Source organism: Muntiacus reevesi, chromosome 1 (assembly GCF_963930625.1).
Source record: "Muntiacus reevesi chromosome 1, mMunRee1.1, whole genome shotgun sequence".
Classification (NCBI taxonomy): domain Eukaryota; kingdom Metazoa; phylum Chordata; class Mammalia; order Artiodactyla; family Cervidae; genus Muntiacus; species Muntiacus reevesi.
The window spans coordinates 88,961,360-88,981,950 of record NC_089249.1 but is presented as its reverse complement, the minus strand read 5'-3'; the positions used below and the strand labels follow the sequence as shown (position 1 = coordinate 88,981,950).

General features: G+C 46.8%; 1 protein-coding gene across 3 annotated transcripts in view; it reads right to left on the bottom strand.

Moving 5' to 3' along the window:
* IGSF3 (immunoglobulin superfamily member 3) overlaps positions 1 to 20,591 on the bottom strand; it is a 111,620-nt gene that overhangs the window by 31,424 nt on the left and 59,605 nt on the right. For 2 of the 3 annotated variants that reach the window (XM_065906239.1, XM_065906229.1), the window contains exons 3-7: positions 15,085 to 15,462; positions 12,247 to 12,657; positions 7,214 to 7,603; positions 5,780 to 5,839; positions 2,646 to 3,047 (exon numbers count right to left, since the gene is read on the bottom strand). In XM_065906239.1, the coding sequence (XP_065762311.1) occupies positions 2,646 to 3,047; positions 5,780 to 5,839; positions 7,214 to 7,603; positions 12,247 to 12,657; positions 15,085 to 15,462 (1,641 nt within the window). The remainder of the gene's footprint in view (positions 1 to 2,645; positions 3,048 to 5,779; positions 5,840 to 7,213; positions 7,604 to 12,246; positions 12,658 to 15,084; positions 15,463 to 20,591) is intronic. The other variant, XM_065906249.1, reaches the window with a different exon arrangement.

Here is a 20,591-nt window from a genome sequence, read left to right as displayed (position 1 = left end):
GGCAGGTGCCCATGCTCCCTGGGCAGGGCAGCTCGGGCTGGCTCCCCAGTCTGACTTCCATCTCCTCATGGAATCCAGGGGAAAGAGGCAGCAAAGGACCCACAGCAGGAAGGACTGATCTTCAGAAGGGGGGACCTTGAGCGAAGTAGGCCCTGCAGGTGTGCTAGACTGAGTCTGTCCATATTCCAGCATCCCTAATCCAAAATACTGACTCCTCCAGATGGGTGATGAGAGTCCTGTCAGCCCTGAGAGTATGACGGACCATTAACACGTTGGTTATGGTGCTAAAACTGAGAGCAGCCAGAATTTCCTGAGCGCTATCTATGTGCCCGGCATGGTGCCAACTGCTGCACTTTCACCTCACTTCACTGAATCCTCAAAACAACCTTGCAGGTCAGGTGGGCTTATCACTCCTTTCCTACAGATGGAGAAACAGAGGAGGCCCAGAGAGGATAAATAAATTGCCCACTATCAGGCTGCCAGTAAAAGGCAGTCAGACTACAGACATGTGTATCACTGATTTCAGGGGCATTATTAGGTGGCTTTACTCCTGGGAAGCCTAAGGCAGTGGTTAGGTTAAAGGCACAGACCCTGGAGCCAGATGCCCAACTTCGACACTTTCTACTTGTGTGATGTTGAATGAGTTACGTAATCTTTTGCCTCTATTTCCCCACCTGTAAAATGGGTCTTTGTGGAGATTAAGTGAGTTAGTATTTGTAAAATACTTGGAATAGTACCTTCCAAGGTACTATTACAGTATTACTGCATTTTGTTACATATATAGTAATACAGTGATACTATATTGTTACATATATAGTTTGATTAAAAAAAAAAAAGACATAAAGGAAAGTACTCTAAACTCCATTGGTAAAAGACAAGGTACAGAGTGAAATCTTTTGGCAGAGTTAGGTCAGAATCCCTTGGTGAGTCCTGGCCGTGGAAACCACAGACATACGATGAATATGAAAAAATTCAGAGGACAGGGACTTCCCTGGTGGCCCAGTGGTTGAGAATCAGCCTTCTAATACAGAGGACTGGGTTTGATCCCTGGTCAGGGAACTAAGATCCCACATGCCATGGTGCAACTAAGCCTGTGACCCAACAAAGACCCAGAAAAGCCAAAAAGTTAAAATAAATATATATATATATGGTTTTAAAAAAAATTCAGAGGACAACCTGATGCTATAAAATTACTTCTAACTCTAACCACCCCTCAGACACTCTTAGCCTCACAGCACAGGAGAGACTCCCCCTGTTGGACACTCAGGACTCTCCTCACAGATTCCTTTCTCATATGTTCACAGGGGATGCTGAGCAGAGGCTCAGGAATTGAGCTGAACAGGAAACTCAACCACTAGATGAGGCTTCCAGAGACAGAAATCTGAGCTGCATGATGAGCGCAGAAAGCAGGTCAATCTTTGGGATTATGCTTTGGAAAGGAAAAGTAGTTCTGATCTGGGGCGGGTGGTGACACAGGACTTTGGTGAGGGCAAAACCACTCGGGGCTGCCACTTCCAGTGGGGTTTGCCCAGAAACAGCAGCAGCCCTATCAACGAGGAAGCTGAGCATGGTCCAGGGGTGGGATGCGAAATCGCTGAGGACAACGGATGTCACAGTCTCGTGGCAAACAGGAACACCTAACATGACAAGGCACCTTCCCAGCAAAGTAGCTGACTGGTCTTGTAAAATGTAATATACAGATTTTATTAGACAGATAAATGTTGATGGAAGCCTCTTTAACTACCCTGTGAGAAGGAAATCTAATATACCCTGGTTTTAGCAAATATCAAGGTATCTTAATTTCATGCTAATCAGGAAATGGCTTTCTTTAGGAAGAGCCTTATGGAGGAAAAGATAAAAACACAGGCTTTGGAAATAATTTTAAGGCAGATTGCTGGTTTCCTGGGTTCAAGACTGTGGGTCTGTCATATAAAAGCCATAGCCCTGGGCAAATGAGTTATCCTGTCTCAGGATCTCCTTGTAAAATGACAGTGTTTACTTGTAAGCTAGGTGAGGATTCTAAGGGACAATTAAGCTTAAGCATTTACACTCAGCCAGGAAGGGTAGTAAATGCTAAATAAATGGTGAAAGGTTTTGTCCTACCCTTTTCTGCCAGGCTCTAAACTGCCGAGAGGACTGAGCCCCTGGAGAGGAGGGTCTGGGTGCAGGAGGGAGAGAATCTGCTTTCGTTCTTCCAGGTTAGTTTTAGCAGTGGCCTTTGTTCCTCTACAACTTTATTCCTCCCACCCAGACCCAGGAGTAACTGCCCAGCTGTCACCCATCCCCTGGGCCCACCATGCTGAACCCCTGCTGGTTCCCTGAACCCCATCCACGCTTTGTCAATGCTTTCTTCAATCAAAACCTTTGGAAGGTGCCGTCCATTTCCCATGTGCTTCCCTGGGGGCTCAGATGGTATAGAGTCCACCTGCAGTGCAGGAGACCCGGGTTCGATCCCTGGGTTGAGAAGATTCCCGGAGAAGGAAAGGGCAACCCACTCCAGTATCCCGTGGACAGAGGAGCCTGGCGGGCTGTAGTCCCTGGGGTCGCAAAGAGTCAGACACAACCGAGTGACTTTTTCCCAGAAGGGTCTTGATATGGGAGCATCTCCCCAACGGTCCCACCCAAAGACGGCAGAGCTTACTTACCGAGAGCGGTGATGGAGACAGGAGTGCTGGCCCGGCGCTCCCCCACGACCTGCCACTCGCCGTCCACGGCCCGCACCCATTCAGTCACGTGGCAATCATACTGGCCCTCGTCCTCCTTCCTGCTGTTGTAGATGCCCAGGCTGAACGTGTTGGGCTGCACCTGCTCCATCTGGACGCCCCCAAACCTGCTGCGCTCCCAGTAGGACGCTCCGGGCTGCATGGTGCCGTCTCGGTCCAGCCACACGATGTTGCTGCGGCGGTTCTGACGGTCCACCAGCTGCCAGATGACGGAGAAGCGGCCGAGAGGCCGGCCCACCGTCCGGATGCTGCAGGAAAGGTACAGATTGTCGCCCTCCAGGATGACGCTGGTGTTGCTGGCCACCTCCACCGAGATGCTGCTCTCTGGGGAGAGGGAGAGAGTGCCACGCTGGGGCTTTCTGGGTTCCACTGTGCCCTCCCCACAGACGTCACAGGAGAAGGGGGTGTGAGTGTCGCTCTATTCAGGCACAGGGGACCTGGGAGAATGCATGCTCTCTGATGCTTGCTGCCATGAGTCCTGGCTGGCTCTGGGGTTGCTGCCTGTGATTTTAGATCTGATAACCTAGGACGGCCTCTGCTGGGTGCAAAGATAACATGTGGGACAATGAGGGCCTAAGACCTGAGACTGGATCAGAACATAAGAGATACGTCATCAAACATTACCCTTAGGGCATAAAACAATTCACCAGGTACAGTCAGCCCTCCATATCCATAGTTCCACATAAATGGATTCAACCAACTGTGGATAGAAAAGATTCCCAAAAAAAAAAAAAAAAATCCAAAAAGTTCCAAAAAGCAAAACTTGAATTTTGGCAAACTGGCAACTCTTTACATAGCATTTATGTTGTATTAGGTATAAGTAGTCTAGAGATGATGAGTGTGGGTTATACATAAATCCAAAATGCCACTTTATGTAAGAGACTTGAGCATCCTCAAATTTGGGGTGGTCTTGGAACCAATCCCCCTCAGAGTCTGATGGGATGACTGGAATGTGTTCAGCAGGGTTAAGAATTTTTGACTTGGATGTTCAGTGAGTTAAATAGCTTGAAAATTCTACTTCACCTAATCTTCCCATCATTGAGGGCTACAGCAGTCAAATAAAAGCTGAACATTCATATATGTCATTTGAGTCTTTTAGGACAATATTAGGAAATAGAAAAAAAAAGTGACAGGAAGTATTTGGAGGACAACACGTGCTTTCTTCCTTGGTTGTGAGCAATAATGCAGCAGCAATGGCCTCGTTTCACAGAGCGAGTGGTGAACAACCTTTCAGGCTTTCATCAACACAGAGGAACAGGCCAGAGGCAGTGGCTCGCCTTCCCATGGCCATCCACCTCCAGCCCAGGGGCTCTGCTACTCTCGACCTTGACTTTCTGTCAATCAAACTCCAGGATAAGGATTCCACTCCCTTTACTCCTTCGCTACTCACTTAGCTATCTGACCTCCTCTAGTGGAATTATCTAAGCTCTACATGCCTTCTTCAATGGGATGGGTGGGAAGAGTGTTATTTACATTGTGCAATTTTTTTTAAATTATAAAGTAAATAAGCCAATGTCTATAAATCACCTAATACATATGTTTTCAAAAACTGGTCATCATGATAATTAATTTTACTATTCGCCTTAACTATTTGTTTTTCATAAAGACTTTGGGTATTTTAATCTATCTTGATTATGCATATATTATTTTGTATAATTATCTATAGAGCTCAAAAAGCAAGGTATAAAAAAACAGAAAGTACCAGATTGATTCGGCTCCAATTTTCTGGGCACCATCCACATGAAACACATACAACAATTTTGAATCAATCAATCAATCTAATCCCAGATCAAGGGGCATACCCAATTACTGAGGGTAAAAGCATACCCACAACCATGCATTTGGAATCAGTCTTAGCCCTGTGTTCTCCTCACAGGCAGAAAGAGGCAAAGATGAGCACTGAGCCCGGGCATGGAGCTCTTGCTATAGTGAACATGTTGGCCACCCATTCTGGATAAGCTTGTTTCCCGTGAAAAAAGATCTCGATGGACAAAGTGGGGAATAGGAATTTTCCCAGGAGCCACACCAAGATGATTCATGGTGATGACAGAGCTCCTGAGTAGCTTACATCTACAGCACTCATGGCTAAAAACTAGGATTTGGAGGCAGACAGACCAGGTTCCAGGCCCAAGTCTACTGTTTCCTAACCCTGCAGTCTTGGGGCTCTTATTTAATCTACACAAGCTTTCATTTCTCATATGCAAAATGGAAGTACCAATAGTTCTACTTCTTAAGGTCATGACTCTGAGAGTATCAGATCGGGTAATTATTTTTCATCATTGTTAATAGTAACAATATTCCTCTTTAGATTAAAGACTCATTAATGACTCACTTCCAGTGCTATCAATTCAAAGTGAGAAATTAAAGAAGGGCAACTTTGGCATCAATGGAAAAAAAGTCTCCTCTTGCCTTAAGCAGAAGAATGACTAACAGGCCACTGCTCCCACTCCCTACACTCATCCTAATGGGCTCTCCTATAAGCCCTGGCTCATTTGTTACAAGGGCTGCTGTTTGAGCAAGCCTGAAAAAACCACGCAGTTAGATGTGAAACTACAAGGGGGAAAAAAAAACATTCTGCAGCCCAGGCAAAAGCAAATACAGACACAAAGCTAACTGCCCATTAAGACTATTTACAAGTGTTTCCAGGTTTGAGAAAAAGGCAGCCAGCAATTTAAAACTCTCTGGATTAAATGAAAACTAGGACAGAACTAATGAGAATCTAAGTGCATGGTCACAACGAAATTCCAAATCAGGAGACTGATGGTGGAGCACAGGCTAAGCGCAGAGCGGTGGATCTGGAGTTAGAAGCAGGCATTTCTAATGCGATGCAAGCTTGACCACTAAACGGAACCGGCTTAGCCACTTCCCTGTGTGGTGCTCTGGTCTCTTCACTCAGAGGATGAACAGAATACTACTGGATTGGAGGACTGGGAGCAGAGGAGGAGATGATATACGCAGAAGCACTTTGGGCTCTTGGGAGGAAAAGCGCCATTAAAATCCAAGTTTTTATTATCACCATTACCGATGTGATTCACTGTGTTCTTTGGTAGACTTACCCAAGTGGCCTTGGGGCAGGATCTGGTGGTGCTGGGGGACTTTAACTACCCAGTTATCTGCTGGAAAAGCAATATAGCAGGCCACAGATCATCAAACAAGTTCTTGGAAGGGGATGGGGGAAATTGCTTAGTACAAAAAACAGAGGAAGGACACAGTGTGGCTGCCCTTCACTGGATCCTTACAGAACAATGAGGAATTAGTTGCAGATTTAAAAGGAGGGAGTCCATGGTTAAGGCAAGCGCAGACCGACAGGAAAATAGTAAAGAAGGGGCATCCAATTCAACAAATTCCATTCTACAAATATTCAGCAAGCATCTACCCTATGCAAAGCACCATGCTAGGCATTGCAGGGGGCAATAAGAAAGAAAAGAATTTCAAGACAATGAGATGTGTGTCAGAGAGCAATTTTTTTAAGAAATAAGCACAAAAGAAGCCATCCTGTTGGTAAGAAAAGGAAAAAAAAAAGAGCAGCAAGACCCCTGTTGTCTGTTTTTTTCTTCACACTTGAAACTGCATTAAAAATGTCAAAGTGTAAATAAAAATGTAAAGGGAATCATTACAGGCCTAAGAGACAGAACAGTTTGAGGAGTGGAGAAAAGGGTTAAAGGTTAGTTTAAAAACTTCACCATCTTGTTTAAAATCAGAGCATTCTAAGCTTTCTCTTTTACTAAAAATAAAACTATGAGAGAAATGAGATATTAATAAGGACATGCTGATACTATGAATGATTAAATCCAAGATAAGAAAACATAGGCAGTCCCCTAATCCCCCAGTCCTGACCGATACCCACCCAGACAATGCCAGCTACAAGCAGGCAGGGAGCCCACCTAAGCACCCACCCCCGGAAATGAGCTAAGCTTTAAAAGCCTATGCTCCAGGATGATGTGAGAGGTCCCATCCACTGACTTTTAAAAACCCACTTCCAGAAGTGAAGAGACAATTAGGGAAATGCCGGTCCCTACACCCTCAAACCCAGAGAGCAAATCTTTGCTAATAATGCATTTTAGGATTTAAAATCTTCCCATAAAAGACCAACCCTCTTAAGTGAGGTCTCAAGACAGGCACCCACCCATTGCTTCTGGGATTTAATTCCCACATGGGCACGAACAGCTGTGCAGGAGTCCTGGCTGGTCTCCAAGCTGAGCCGGCACTGTTGGCGTTTATACAGAGCTGCTAGCATTCGGATCTGCTAGGCCCCCTGCCAGCTTGCAAACACACACCTGATGCTCTGCCGACTAGGGGGGGCGGGGTGCTAAGTGTGGGCAGGTGAGCTGGAGAAAGGAGGGGGTAACTGGTTTTCTCTGCCAGCTGAATGAACCTGCCCTGCCCTCCCCACAGCTCTTCTCTTCTCCCCAGACTTCCCTGAGATGATGCTAGCTCCTGGACCCGACCAGTAGGAGGAGGGAAAGGAAGAGGCCCCTCCGTACACTTACTGATGGGGAGGACGATGATGGGGATGTTCTTGGGACGCTTGCTCTCCTTGTCGATGAATTCCCCGGTTACCGTTTTCTCCCTCTCCGTCACACGACAGTTGTATTTGCCGCTGTCCTCCTGGCGGAGGTGGTAGATCTTCAGCACGAAGACATTGTCGCCCTCCTTGGACACTTTGAGCTGGCCCCTGGCCTCCCGATGGGCAAATTCACTGTTGAGGACTGGCACGGCGTTCGGCCCCATGCTGGCGATGAGCGAGCTGTTGAAGGCCCAGGAGACAGCGAAGTAACGGTCAGGAACGTGCTGCGCCTCTAGGATGCATCTGAACTCCACCGGCTCTCCCACCGTGTACAGCCGCTTATCTGTCTCCAGCCGAACAGTGAACTCTTTGTCTGAGAAAACAAATAACAAGGTGGATGCATTCTGGGTGACCAAGGGCCCCCGCGCTCCAAGCTGCATCAGCAAATTTCCACCGTCACCACCTTCTCACCGAGTTGACTACTGGAAAGGCACTGCCACCCCTGTCTTAAGAGAAAAACTCTCAACTATCTCAGTGGAAACTTAAAGGTAGCCAGACCCAGAAAGTTTAAGAGTCTTGTTAATTCCAATCAAGATGATGCAGCTCTGTCTGCAGCTTATAATGCCTTAGACTACACTCCCAGAGATCAGCAAGCAATATCACTCCTAATTTCACTTGCACAGCAGAGTACAAAGGTCCAACCTTGATCTATATGCCCAGAACTCTGTCAAAGCGTCAGGAGTACAAATATTTTCAGTAGATATTATAGACATTACCTTGCTAGACTTGTGAGACAAAACTACCCAGCGGCCCAGGTGCTGACCCCAATCCTAATAAATATTCTTTCTCTCAGTCTATTTATCTATCTGGAGAGAGAAGTAAATGTCTATTTATGGAGAGAGAGAAAAATGTCTTCCACCCTCACGTGAATACTGGAAATAAAAAGACAATCCCTAACAAAATTGCATAGGAAAAGTGAAAACGAATGTCTTTTCACCAGTCCCTCATCCGTCAGATCAAATCTCTAGAAAGATGGAGGGGGCAAGTACCTACTTCCGCTGACAGCCACATGACCTCTAAAACAGTCAATGAACACAAGCACCCTTCAAAGAACCAGAAGCTTAATCAGGAATGGGGGGAGGGGGCAGGGCAACGATCAAAGAAGGGCTCCCTGCCACTAACTGTCCCGCACACCATGTAATGGTGAATCTCTCAATGCCATGAGACAATTATCGTGTCTCATAGGCACTGGTGGCAGGGGGTAAAGGAGTGAAGGGCTGGAGAAGCTTCTGGAAACAGAGCCACAGAGCCTTGGGTAGGGGAGGCTATAGTTTCAACCACTGCCCAAGTCCTTCTCTTCCCAGTTCCAGCTCTGTTCCTCTAAAGAGAACACGGAAGGGAGAATCTCATCACAGGCATGTTTGAATTCCTTGTAGAATCATAAGCTCCAGTCTCAACTGTCTTCCTTACACTGGCATTCCCAAGTCTTTACCTCTACTGTTAGGGCCTTTGTCTCATTCTTTTCTTTTTTGGCCACCCTGGGTCGCATGTGGGATCTTAGTTACCATGACTAGGGATCAAATCCTCGCCCCCTGTGTTGGAAGCACAGAGTCTTAACCCCTGGACTACCAGGGAAATCCCACCTTGCCTTGTTCCTATCCCCCATCCCATGCACTATTCAAGCAGATGAGAATCCCATTTCCCTAAAAACACAGGAATCACAAGAGCACTTGCTTCCACATTCCCCTTCTCGTTTTGTACCCTCCCATTCCTCAGGCTCTCCATCTCCTCCCTTCCCACCGGAGCCAGTGTCTTGCCCCAAATACCCAATTTCTCCAGCGAATCAACCTCTTCCTTTTATTACCCAAACTTGCTGACAAAGTGAACTACACTCAATGACTCTAGGGTCTCACTTCCAAAGTGACACCAGTTGCCTCCGCTTCCCCTCCCAAAAGACCAACCTGAGAGATGTGGGTTTCACTCTGCCAGCCTCTGTCTAGACACACACACCCACATGGGACTGAACCCATGTCAGCTGCCAGACACTGGCTTTCTGGTCAACCACATTGCAGTAACATAACTCAATATCAGTGATTTAAACAAACAAACAAAAAAATCGCCCCTTCCACATAAATGCCACCAAAGACTTACAAACAGGTGCCCCAGACCTCAGACTTCCCACTTCCTCAGAGTGAGGCTGGTTGCAACTGTAGCAGTCTTCCTTAGATTCTTCCGATCTCATGGGATTCCCCCTCGTAGCATGGTGAAGCCTTCACATTGCCAAGTTAAGATGAGATTCCTCCTTTCTGCCCAGCAATTTGTCCTTGTTCTTCCCTAGTCAATTAAACCTCCATACACTGATTCATGCTTTTTTCAATCCCCTCTCCCTCCTTAGCTCATGGAAATTTTGCTTCTGACCTCCCATACTTCACTGACTGGGCAAATGTCTCCAGTAACACCCCTACCCCCCAACCCATCATAACCGAAGGCTTTTGTCACACAAGTTTTAGCCTCTGGACCAGCTCTCCTACTTTGTATTCATAACACTTTTCTTCCTGCTTCGTGCCAACTGGCCTGACCACTCTGTTTCTCTGTCATTGGGACTTGCTCCCTTGACCACCTCTCACTGCCACAGTTCCCCTGGGTCCTTTCCCAATTTCATCCCATGGGCTTCTCCTGGGGCCTCATCAGTCCCAAGTTCAACCTCAAACTGAGCTCTATGTCTGATGACATGCTGGCTGCTTCACACACGGAGCATCTCCATGAGAGTCTGCTTGCAGGATGGACTCCTTGACCAAAACTGATAAGAACAAAAGAAAAGCCAACCAGTGCTGCCACTAAAGGGGAAGCAGAGGCTTTCAAGTATGACTTGGCACATTACCTCATCCCTCCTTATCAGGTGATTCAAGGAATCACCCTGAGCCCCAGCCTCAGGGCTCCCAATAGCTGGGTTCCTCCTTGCCTAGTGCTCTCCATTCTGCTGCCCCTAGCACCCACTGCTCCCTTCCCGGGCCAGTGCCACTGACCCAGCTGTGGCCTCATCAGCCCCTCCCTCCCTGGTCTCCTGACTTCAGATCCAATCTGTCAGGTCAACCCTAGGTGGCCTCCATGGTCTTTCCTTTCTAAAACCCAGTCTGATTGTGTCACTGAATTCTTTACAAATCTCTACTCCCCGCTCCAAGTGTCTACAGCAGTGGTTTTCAGACTTTGCTTGGGCAGAGGAGAGGGGGTCTTCCTTTTCGCATACAAAGTCTTTTATTGCCCGATATAGAAAACATTTGGTTGAGGCAAGGAGGGGACACTGTAGGCCTCACATGCCTTCCTCCAGCACCTCCCACCATGATGTCCACCCATACACACCAACACGCACACCCATCTACTCACAAAGCAGCTGCTCAGGCACCTCTACGGGGCTCCTAAGAATCCAAGGAGAACAGCCTGAGATGCTTGGAGTACAGAGTCAAAGCCAAGCTCACATTCCAGCAGATGGGGCTTCAGGCCATCTTTCTATCTCCTATCACTTATCTCTCACCACTCATATCTGGAACTCAACACCTGCCTACCCTTGATTTCTCTGTGCTTGCCAAACATGACAAACAATTCTGTACCTTTATATTTCTCCTCCTGATGCCTGCTCGAGCTTCAAGCCTCAACTCAAAGTCACCAAATGTGTTGGTTTTCCTGAATCTGCTTTAACGACCCCATCCAGGGAAAACGCTGTTGTCAGAAGAGTTATATTCACTGTGTCCCCAGAGCACCCCATCCACCACACCATCATCACACTCAGTGCCCTCCACTCAGCCACTGGCTTTCGTATCTGCAGTTCCCTAAGGCAGGGACCGAGAGTTCTTCATCTCTGAGTCCCCGATGCCTATCGCCACACCTGCCATGCTAAAGAGACTTACTAAATGTTCATTGAAATGAAGTAAGAGAAGGGCAACACTGGGGCTACAACCACAGAATCAGAACATCACTGGGACATGGAGTGAAGTCATCGACTTTCTTTTTTTTTCACCTAGTTTTCCCTTTGCTTAGTCTGGATATATTTGCTGGGCAAGTTAAAAAAAAAAAAAAATCCTCATTCCAAATTGGCAAGATTAAAATAAAGAAGATTAACTGATGCAACCTAATTTAAAAGCATTAAGACTCAAAATGTGGCCCAGACTTTTGAAGCTGCTCTTAAAACCAGCCAGGAAGGGAAGGGATAAATATGAAATAAAGCGCCTTCTGTGGATTTCTGAGTACCGGAAGTTTCAGAAGCCGCTAAATACCCTGGATCCTACAGAACAGATAAGGTGCTCCCACTCCAGGAGCCTAACCCTCCTTGTAAAGTTCTCACATCCACTAGGCACCCAGAGAATCGCTTCTGCCCTGTTGGCTCTAGAGCTGTACTTGACAAAGCGTAGACTGTCTACAGTGGAAGTGTACTGAAAACTCAGCTTCCCAGGTCCCACCCTGGAAGCCTGACTCAAGAATCTGGAGTGCCCAAGCCTGGGCATCCGTGCTATTAGGTAAGTCAGAAGCACAGTCCCAGAATGGCAGAAGAACAAGCGGCAAGAGAGCTATGTAGAGACCAAGACAACCACCATTTAACTGGAGCAAATGGGGCAGCAGAGTCAAGAGACAGGTCCTGAAGAGAACTCCCCCCACAGCTTGTACTTCAGGCACCCCAGCTCACCTCCCATAAATCACACCTCTGACTGTCAGAACAATGGCAGCCCCTCATTAGAGGTGAGCAGCAACGCAAGGACCCTTGGGCACTTCCTGCATCTCCGGGCCGACACAACCATACCCTCCAAGCAAAACCAGTGGACTGAGCGCCCACAGTACGCCTGCCCCGAGCCCAGCTGAAGCAGCCACCAACAGCTGTCAGCTCTAATCTGCAGCCCAGCTGGACTCAGGGGCTGGGAGAGCAGTCAGAGAGGGTCAGGGCTGGGGACACCTGGCCCCTTGGGACCCGGAGTACTTGCAGAGTCGTCAAAGGAGCCTGCACCACCTCCCGCCAGACGGACTCACCGGTGGGCTGGACGTTGACCACGGTCCCCTCGGAACGCTTTCGGGTCATGGGGTACCACGAGCCATCCGGGTCCTGGATCCACTCCGTGGCCTCGCAGTAGAACTCGCCCTGGTCCGAGGGCTGCAGGTGGAAGATGGTGAGGCGGAAGGTGGTGCTTCCCAGCTTGTCCAGGTGCATCTCCCCCAGGCTCAGCCTCTGCGCGTAGTCGCTGCTCGACTGCAGCACGAAGTCTCGGCTCAGGGCGAGGACCTCCACCGGCTTCTCGCCGCCCCGCTGCCGGAGCCAGGCCACCGAGAGGTGGCTGTGCTGCAGCGTCTCCGTGGATACATCACATGTGAGCTCCAGGGGGTCCTGCTCCACTTTGTGCAAAGTCTGGGGCACAGCGCTGGCTTGCAGGGAGTCCGGGATCACTGCAACACAGGAACCGCCCCAAGCACAGTCACTAGGCCACAGATCCTACACTTGAGGGCCGAGTGCCAGCCCACCTGGGCTTCTGCAGTTCCGTGGGGCCGCGGAGGACCCCAGGCAGCACAGAAACAGAACAAGACTTCTGTCTGCATTTGGACTGCAACTATTTGGCACTTATGCTTCCTGTCTGGTACTTCAATAACACTCAGATAAAAAGTTGGGAGCAAAGGGATAAACTGGGAATTTGGGATTAACAAAGACACACTACTATATATAAAATAGAAAAAAACAAGGGCTTACTGTATAGCACAGGGAACTATATTCAATATCTTATAATAACCTATAACAGAAAGCAATCTGAAAAAGTATATATATGTGCCTATGTGTGTGTATGTAACTGAATCATTCTGCTGTAAACCTGAAATATTGTATATCAGCTATACTTCAATTAAAATTTGATAAAATAATGTTTGTAGACATTTCATTTTACACAATAAATGAACTCACTGAAAATAACATGTCAAAGAAATTTTATGTCAGGTGAAATAAGATTTTGCTGTTCAAGATGAAATTGCTTTCAGAAACTTTAACTTGGCTACTGACTCATCTTCAAACAAAAGGAGTTCCTGGAAGTTGGAGTGTCACATTTTCTATACAACTTGCTCATTTTCTCCTTTCGAGCCACTCCATGCCCATGTTCCCCCAACTCATGTCAGCAATGCAGTGCTCTAGAAAAGTTATTTCTTCTTTTAAAAAAAAAAAAACGGGTTGTGGTAGAGAGAAACAGCAGGGTCCTCAATTTTTTAGTAGGTTTAATTTTCATATAACTCATGTGTCAACATGTTCGTGGGCTGGAAGGAAGCCATGGAATGGGGATGAGTCAGGCAAGCGATAAGATTACCTCTGTGGTCACTTGGTCAGCATTTTACTCTGGAGACTAAACACCATACCCTTCTCTGATTTGAAGGGTGGAAATTTTGACTTCTAGTTTTTATTATCTTAATTAAGCCTGGAAATTATGACTTGGACAGAAAAATAGAATGGCCTTGATATTTTTGATCCTTCACATTGGGAAACATTGTGGCCCAAGGCATCCTCATGGAAATCTCCCTCCCTCCTCCCTCCCTCCTCCAGCTCCCTCCATCATCTGGGGAGCACAGGGGTTAAAGGAGACTGGTACACAAAGAGCTGGTGCACAATTCCTCGCTCTGACAGCAAAGGACACACAGACCCACTCCAGGTCTCAGCAGAGTCCTGCACCACACTTGCTTCCTGACACCCCCGGCGGCTCAGAGGTGCCACCTAAAGGCCCGTTATTTCCTGGAGGTTTGGCCTCTTCCTGCAGATGACATATGCTTCATCTTCCTCATCAGTTCTTCCGCTTATCAACCACAAGTGCCCTTGCCTTATATTTTTATATCCCCTTTCATCAGTTAGAGAGGATCAGTTAACCTCCTCTTAAGTTCTTAACATCTGCATGAGATCTTCAAGTTGCAGCTTCAACCTTCTATTTACAAGTGAACACACAAAACTGGTTTCACCTATGGCTACTTGGCGACCTCTAAAATATTTGGGGAGCTTTGGATTCTTCTTTTAAAGTCAAATGCTATGTTATGTGCTCAGTTGCTCAGTCGTATCCGACTCTTTGCAGCCCTACGGACTGTAGCCTGCCAGGCTCCTCTGCCAATAGAATTTTCCAGGCACAAGTACTGGAGTGTGTTGCTATTTCCTACTCCAGGGGATCTTCCCAACCCAGGGGTTGAACCTACGTCTTTTGCGTCTCCTGCATTGGTAGGCAGATTCTTTACCACTAGCGCCACCTGGGAAGCCCTAAAGAGTCAAATAAAACTGTACTGTGAAAGAAATGACTTAGTGTTATGGACTGAATGTTTATGCTCTCCCCCGTCCCCCAAATTCCTGTGGTGAAACCCAATCCCCAATGTGTTGGTGTCTGGAAATGAGGCCTTCGGGAGGTGATTAGGTCATGAGGATGACGTTCTCATTAATGGGATTAGTGCTGCTTTAAAAAAAAATTTTGACCTCAATGCCTGGCATGTGGCAGTTCCCCAACCAGATCCCTAGTTCCCCAACCAAGGATCTAACCTGCATCCCCTGCATTGAAAGCATAGACTGTCAGGGAAAAAGATTCAGGGATTAGTGCCCTTATAAAGGAACCCCAGACAGCCTTCTCGTTCCCTTTCTGCCACGTAAGGAGACAAGAGAAAATTAATACTCAGCAATCCCCATGAGGGCCCTCCCCAGAACTGACCACACTGGCACCCTGACGACCTCCAGTCTCCAGAACACTGAGAAATAACTGCCTGTTGCTTAAGCACCCAGTCCAGTCTATGGTGATTTATTTTAACAGCTCAGACTCACGACGACACTCAGGCAGAACACCGGCCACATGGACACAGTTATCGCCTTACCCACGAGGTTCATCTTGGCGCTGTAACTCCCGAAGTACCGCTCGTCGGTGCTGGGCGTGTGGCACTCGTACACCCCGGCATCCCGGGCCTGGAGGTCGGTGATGTGTAGCAAGGCCAAGTTCCCCCGGACCCTCTCCACGTAGATCTTCCCGCTGTGGACACGCTGCGTGTAGATGGCGTAAGGGAAAGACGAGTCCATGGTGCTGACGATCTGGACCTCACGTTCAGGGGCCGTGGGCATGTAAATGGACCACTGGAAATTCTGCTCAGAGGGCCCCTGGAAGCCGCTCACATTGCACCAGATGGCGATGTGAGAGCCCTCTGTGCGGTACAAGGGACCTTCCTGGATGGCGACCAGCCGCTGTGCTGCCGCGACACCTGTGGGGAGACACACAACAGGCTCTCTCACTGCTCAGACAAAACGCAAAGCAGGCAGCACTCTACAAAGGGTTTGTTACTCAAGTGACATGATAATAATATAAATAACTTAGCGGCCCTTTCTGAGGCGCTCTGTGATTTATAAATATTAATTAAAACATCCCGTGGTAAGGCACTGTCCCTAATTTGCATATATGGGAAAGTGATCGTGCAAGGACATGGGTCCTGTTATTTATTCAATGGCTGACCCTTGGGAATTTCATTGAGTCTCTCTGTCATTTAGGCAGCAGTTTTATATCTATTTATTAATGCTCTTTATAAAGTTTTTAATAAAATGAGCAGGGAAAGTTGCATCCTTGGCACAAATTCAGAGGAAAACAAAAGCAACCACCTTGCAATCTGGCTGAAATTAAATGCTCCTTTCTTGATTAGAGAGCTGGAAGGAGGGAGTCTTGGGTCCTTTCTTTGGTTCCGCACCCTTATTTGCAAAGGTAGCTACTCCCAGGCCACCACGGACACATTCCTTACATCCTCTTCCCTCCACACATGTAGGTGGAGCTGAGCTCCTAAAGGCATTCACATGAACAGCAGTGGGAAGGATTGACGCAGAACCCTGCCGCCCAGATGCCCACACATCGCTGATAGGGGCAACTGTCAGTGCCGCCCCAAGTCAAAGAAGTTTCCAGGTTGCCCTGGAAACTGGGCTCTGATTCACCAGCGTCTGCCCCACCTCCTGGCTGGGATCTGCTTCTCCAAGTGGCCTCTGCCTGCCTTCTCTATGCTCTTAACATGGTCCCCCCTCGCAGACTTGGGGACAAGAAAGATAGTGAGTTTGCTTTCTCATTCCATGCCAGCACAACTGACTCGGCCTGAACCACTGAGAAGGCGGGAGGGGACATGGCCCTGTGGCAGGTAAGGGCTAGTTGTAGCTTTGCCAGGAACTGGAGCTGGTGGTGCCACCTTGGACAAGCGGCTTGTCCTCTCTTGACCTTGATCTCTTCATCCACAAGATGATTTCTAGGAAGGCTTTGGAGGGGACTAGCATGTGCGACTAGCTTTGTCACTTATTACCTGTGACCTTGGATAAGTGACTTAACCTCTTGAAGCCTGTTTCCTCATTCATAAAATGGGGATAATCATGTGTGCCTCACAGAGTTATCAAAAAGACTGAATACGACAAGATTTTAATGCCCCTAGCATAGGGCCTAGCCCCTAATTAGTCCTTAAAGAAGAACTGCTTGATCAAACCAGTCTATCCTAAAGGAAATCAACCCTGAATATTCATTGGAAGGACTGATGCTGAAGCTGCAACTCCAATACTATGGCCACCTGATGTGAAGAGTCGACTTATCAGAAAAGACCCTGATGCTGGGAATGATTGAATGGAGGAGGTGAAGGGGATGACAGAGGATGAGATAGTTGAATGGCATCACCGACTCGATGGACATGAGTTTGAGCAAGCTCTGGGAGTTGGTGATGGACAGGGAAGCCCGGTGTGCTGTAGTCCATGGGGCTGCAAAGAGTCAGACATGACATAGCAACTGAACAACAACAAAGGAAGAGCTGCTAACCCAGGCCTCTCCTGGCTGGAACATTCTATAGCTCTGGATCCACAGGGAACAGGATTTTGGCCAGTGATCCCTCAAGGTCAGGCCAATGGCCTCTTGACAATGACACCATCTCTGGGCCACCCACTTCCACCCACAGCTGCAGCCCATTCCCACTTTCATGAAAACTTCCCTCACTCTCCCTCTGAAAGGCAATCACGGCTGCCCCAGTGTAAATGTATATGAAGTGGATCCAGCTGGGGAACAGCTGGGATGGCTCAAATCCTAGTGGGAAGCAGCTCGAAGCCCAGCCTGGGGGATGCTTGGGCCTTAAAGCAAACTGATCTAATCTAAAACAGACCTTACAAGGAAAGGCCTGTGGCTTATAAACTTTTATTTGTGCAGAATCTTTTCTCCCAAACAAAATCTTACATGGAATCCCATCCTGGCTTAAGCAATAGAAGCAAGGAAAGTAAAAAAGGGGGTAGGAGGGTGGCAAATCAAATCAAAGTGGTATGTGGATTTACTTGACATATTCTGGTTGACAGCATTTACTACTATATTCAAGATCATTGATAAACAGCTCATTAGTTATTTTCAGTATGTTAAAATGTTTGCCTAGAGAATCCCCATGGACAGAGGAGCCTGGCGGGCTACAGTCCATGGGGTCACAATGAGTCGGACATGACTGAGCGACTAAGCACTATATATATATATATATATATAACGACACTTGAGCCAAGTGTTTGAAGTACTCCGGAAATGCAGAACTTTGAAAACAATATAACTACATTCACAACATTTAGGTCTCCCTGCATTTTAGTGTTCTATGACAAAATAGCCACAACCCATCCCCACCTGCTACAAAGAGGACTGGAGGCAGGTCAGGACGTGCCAGCATCTTTAAGGTAAGACTTAATCTTAGACCTGCACTGGAATCACCCAGAGAGCTTTAAAAAACAACAGGGCCTGGACCCCACCCCATGTAACTGATCTGGTGTGCAGAAACCTGGGCATTAGGGTTTTTTTTTTTCCTAAACTCAACACAGAGCAGTGTCAAGATATCTCTATCGACAGAGTGTCAGCCAGGGGCTCAAACGAAAGACCGGATCCTGATTTAAGGTTCTCAATAGCTTTGAACGCCTGCCTTCGCCAATCTGGGTCAAGAAAGTTTTATTCTCCTCCTGTGAATGGGCAATAGAAAGCAGCTGAGGTCCATCAGATACTGGCTGCGGTGACGCAATGCTGAGCTCATTCTAGTTACAGACCTTACAGAAGCACTAGATCAGGGGATCATACACATTATTCCACAGAAAGGTAAACAGTGTTAAGTGGCCTGAATGAGCCAGGGCACCAGGGTCAAAACAACTTGTCTCCTGTCGGAAGCTGGTTATAAACAGTCCTGACAAATAAACAAACAGATAGTAGATTGTACTTTAACCACACACATTCAGCTGCACCTGCTTATTAAATATCTCCTTAATTTCCTTCCCACCGCAGAAAAGGCCTTTGAAACCTGAAAATAATGCTGTTCTTAGGAAGTGGACCTTTGCATAGAAATAGAAGTGAACTTTTTCTTCTCAGCAGTCTAATTCCCCTTCCATACCCCCCACCTTCCCCGTTTCCTTCTCCGGGCACTGTCCCTGCTATCCAGATCTCATTTTCCTAAAGTTGTGCTGTGCGAAGTCACTTCAGTCATGTTCGACTCTTTGCAACCCTATGGCCTGTAGCCCACCAGCCTCCTCTGTCCTGAGGTTCTCCAGGCAAGAATACTAGAGTGGGTTGCCATGCCCTCCTCCAGGGGATCTTCCCAACCCAGGGATCGAACCTGCATCTCTTATGTCCCCTGCATTGCTAGGCAGGTTCTTTACCACTAGCACCACCTGGGAAGCCCTTCTTAAACACTGCTACCTTCAAAAAGACCCAGGTCCCCAACCCTGGCCAAGGCATCCCCTGACTCCACTGCACCTTTCATCTTCCCTCAGCCCACAACAGAAGGTTCCCCTGGGCTGGGATCACCTCTTTTTATAAATAATATTTTTTCTTTAGACATTTCTGTACTCTGAATTATTTTGCAATAAGCAAGTGTCACTTTTTAAATTAAAACAATTCAAGTATTAAACATAACTGTATAAAAAGAACTAGACAGACACAAAAGACAGTAGAGTGGGAAACAAAAATAGGAACGAAAAACAAGGGCAACAAAAAAAATTAACAAAAATGGTAGATATTAATTCAACTATATCAATAATCGCTTTAAAGGTCAACAATCTAAATGTACCAATTAAAAGACTGAGGTTGTCAGCATGGATTAAAAACACGACCCAACAATATCTTGCCTACAATAAACCACTTTAAACATAAAGACACAGAGATTAAAAATAAACGGGTGGGACTCCCCTGGTGGTACAGTGGATAAGAATCCGCCTGCCAATTCAGCGGACACAGGTTCAATCCCTGGCCCACATGCCTCAGGGCAATCAAGCCTGTGCACCACAACTACTAAATCTGCACCTAAAGCCTGTGGCCTGCAACAAGAAAAACCACTGTAATGAAAAGCCGCACTCATTGCAACTAGCGAAAGGCTGCAGTCAGCAATGAAACCCAGTGCAAACAAAAATAAGAAAAGTCAATGGGTGGAGAAAAATATTCCATGTTAATACTAATCAAAGGAGCTGGAGTAGCTATATTAATTTTAGACAGACTTCAAAGTAAGGAAAATTATCAGGAATGAAGGACATTACATAGTGATTAAAAGAGTTAATTCTCCAAGGAGATATAACAGTTCTTCACTATGTATGCATGTGACAACACCACCTCAAACTACATGAGGCAAAAAGTGAGACAACTGTAAGGAGAAATAGACAAATCCACTATCATAGTTGATGACTTCAACACCCTTCTCTCAGAAATGGACAGAATCAGCAAGCAGAAAATCCATATGGAACAAACTGAACTTAACAATACCTTCAATCAACTGGATACAATAGACATCTACGGACTTCATCCAACAACAGCAGAATACACATTCTTCTCATGCTCACATAGGACATTCACCAACACAGACCACATTCTGGGCCATAAAACACCCCTTAACAAAAAATTTTTAGTAACTTGTTTTCATTTGCTTATGTATTTATTTGGCTGCATTGGGTCTTAGCTGTGGCACGTGGGACCTTTCACTGCAGCACACAGACTCTAGTTGTGGTGCCTGGGCTCCAGAGTTGTGGCATGTAGGCTCTCTAGCTGTGTTGCAAGGGCTTAGCTGTTCCGAGGCATGCGAGATCTTAGTTCCCTAACCAGGGATCGAACCTGCATTGTAAGGCAGGTTCTTAACCACTGGACCACCAGGGAAGTCCACCCTTTACAAATTTTAAAAAATAGAATGATATAATATCTGCTGGCAAACCAAAATGGAATTAACCTAGAAATCAATAATAGATAACTGGAAAATAGCAAAATATGCGGAGGTTAAACAACACACTTCTAAATAACACACACACACAAAATCTCAAGAGAAATAAATTTTTTAACTAAATGAAAATTAAAAAGAACTTATCAAAAGCTATGATATTCAGGGAA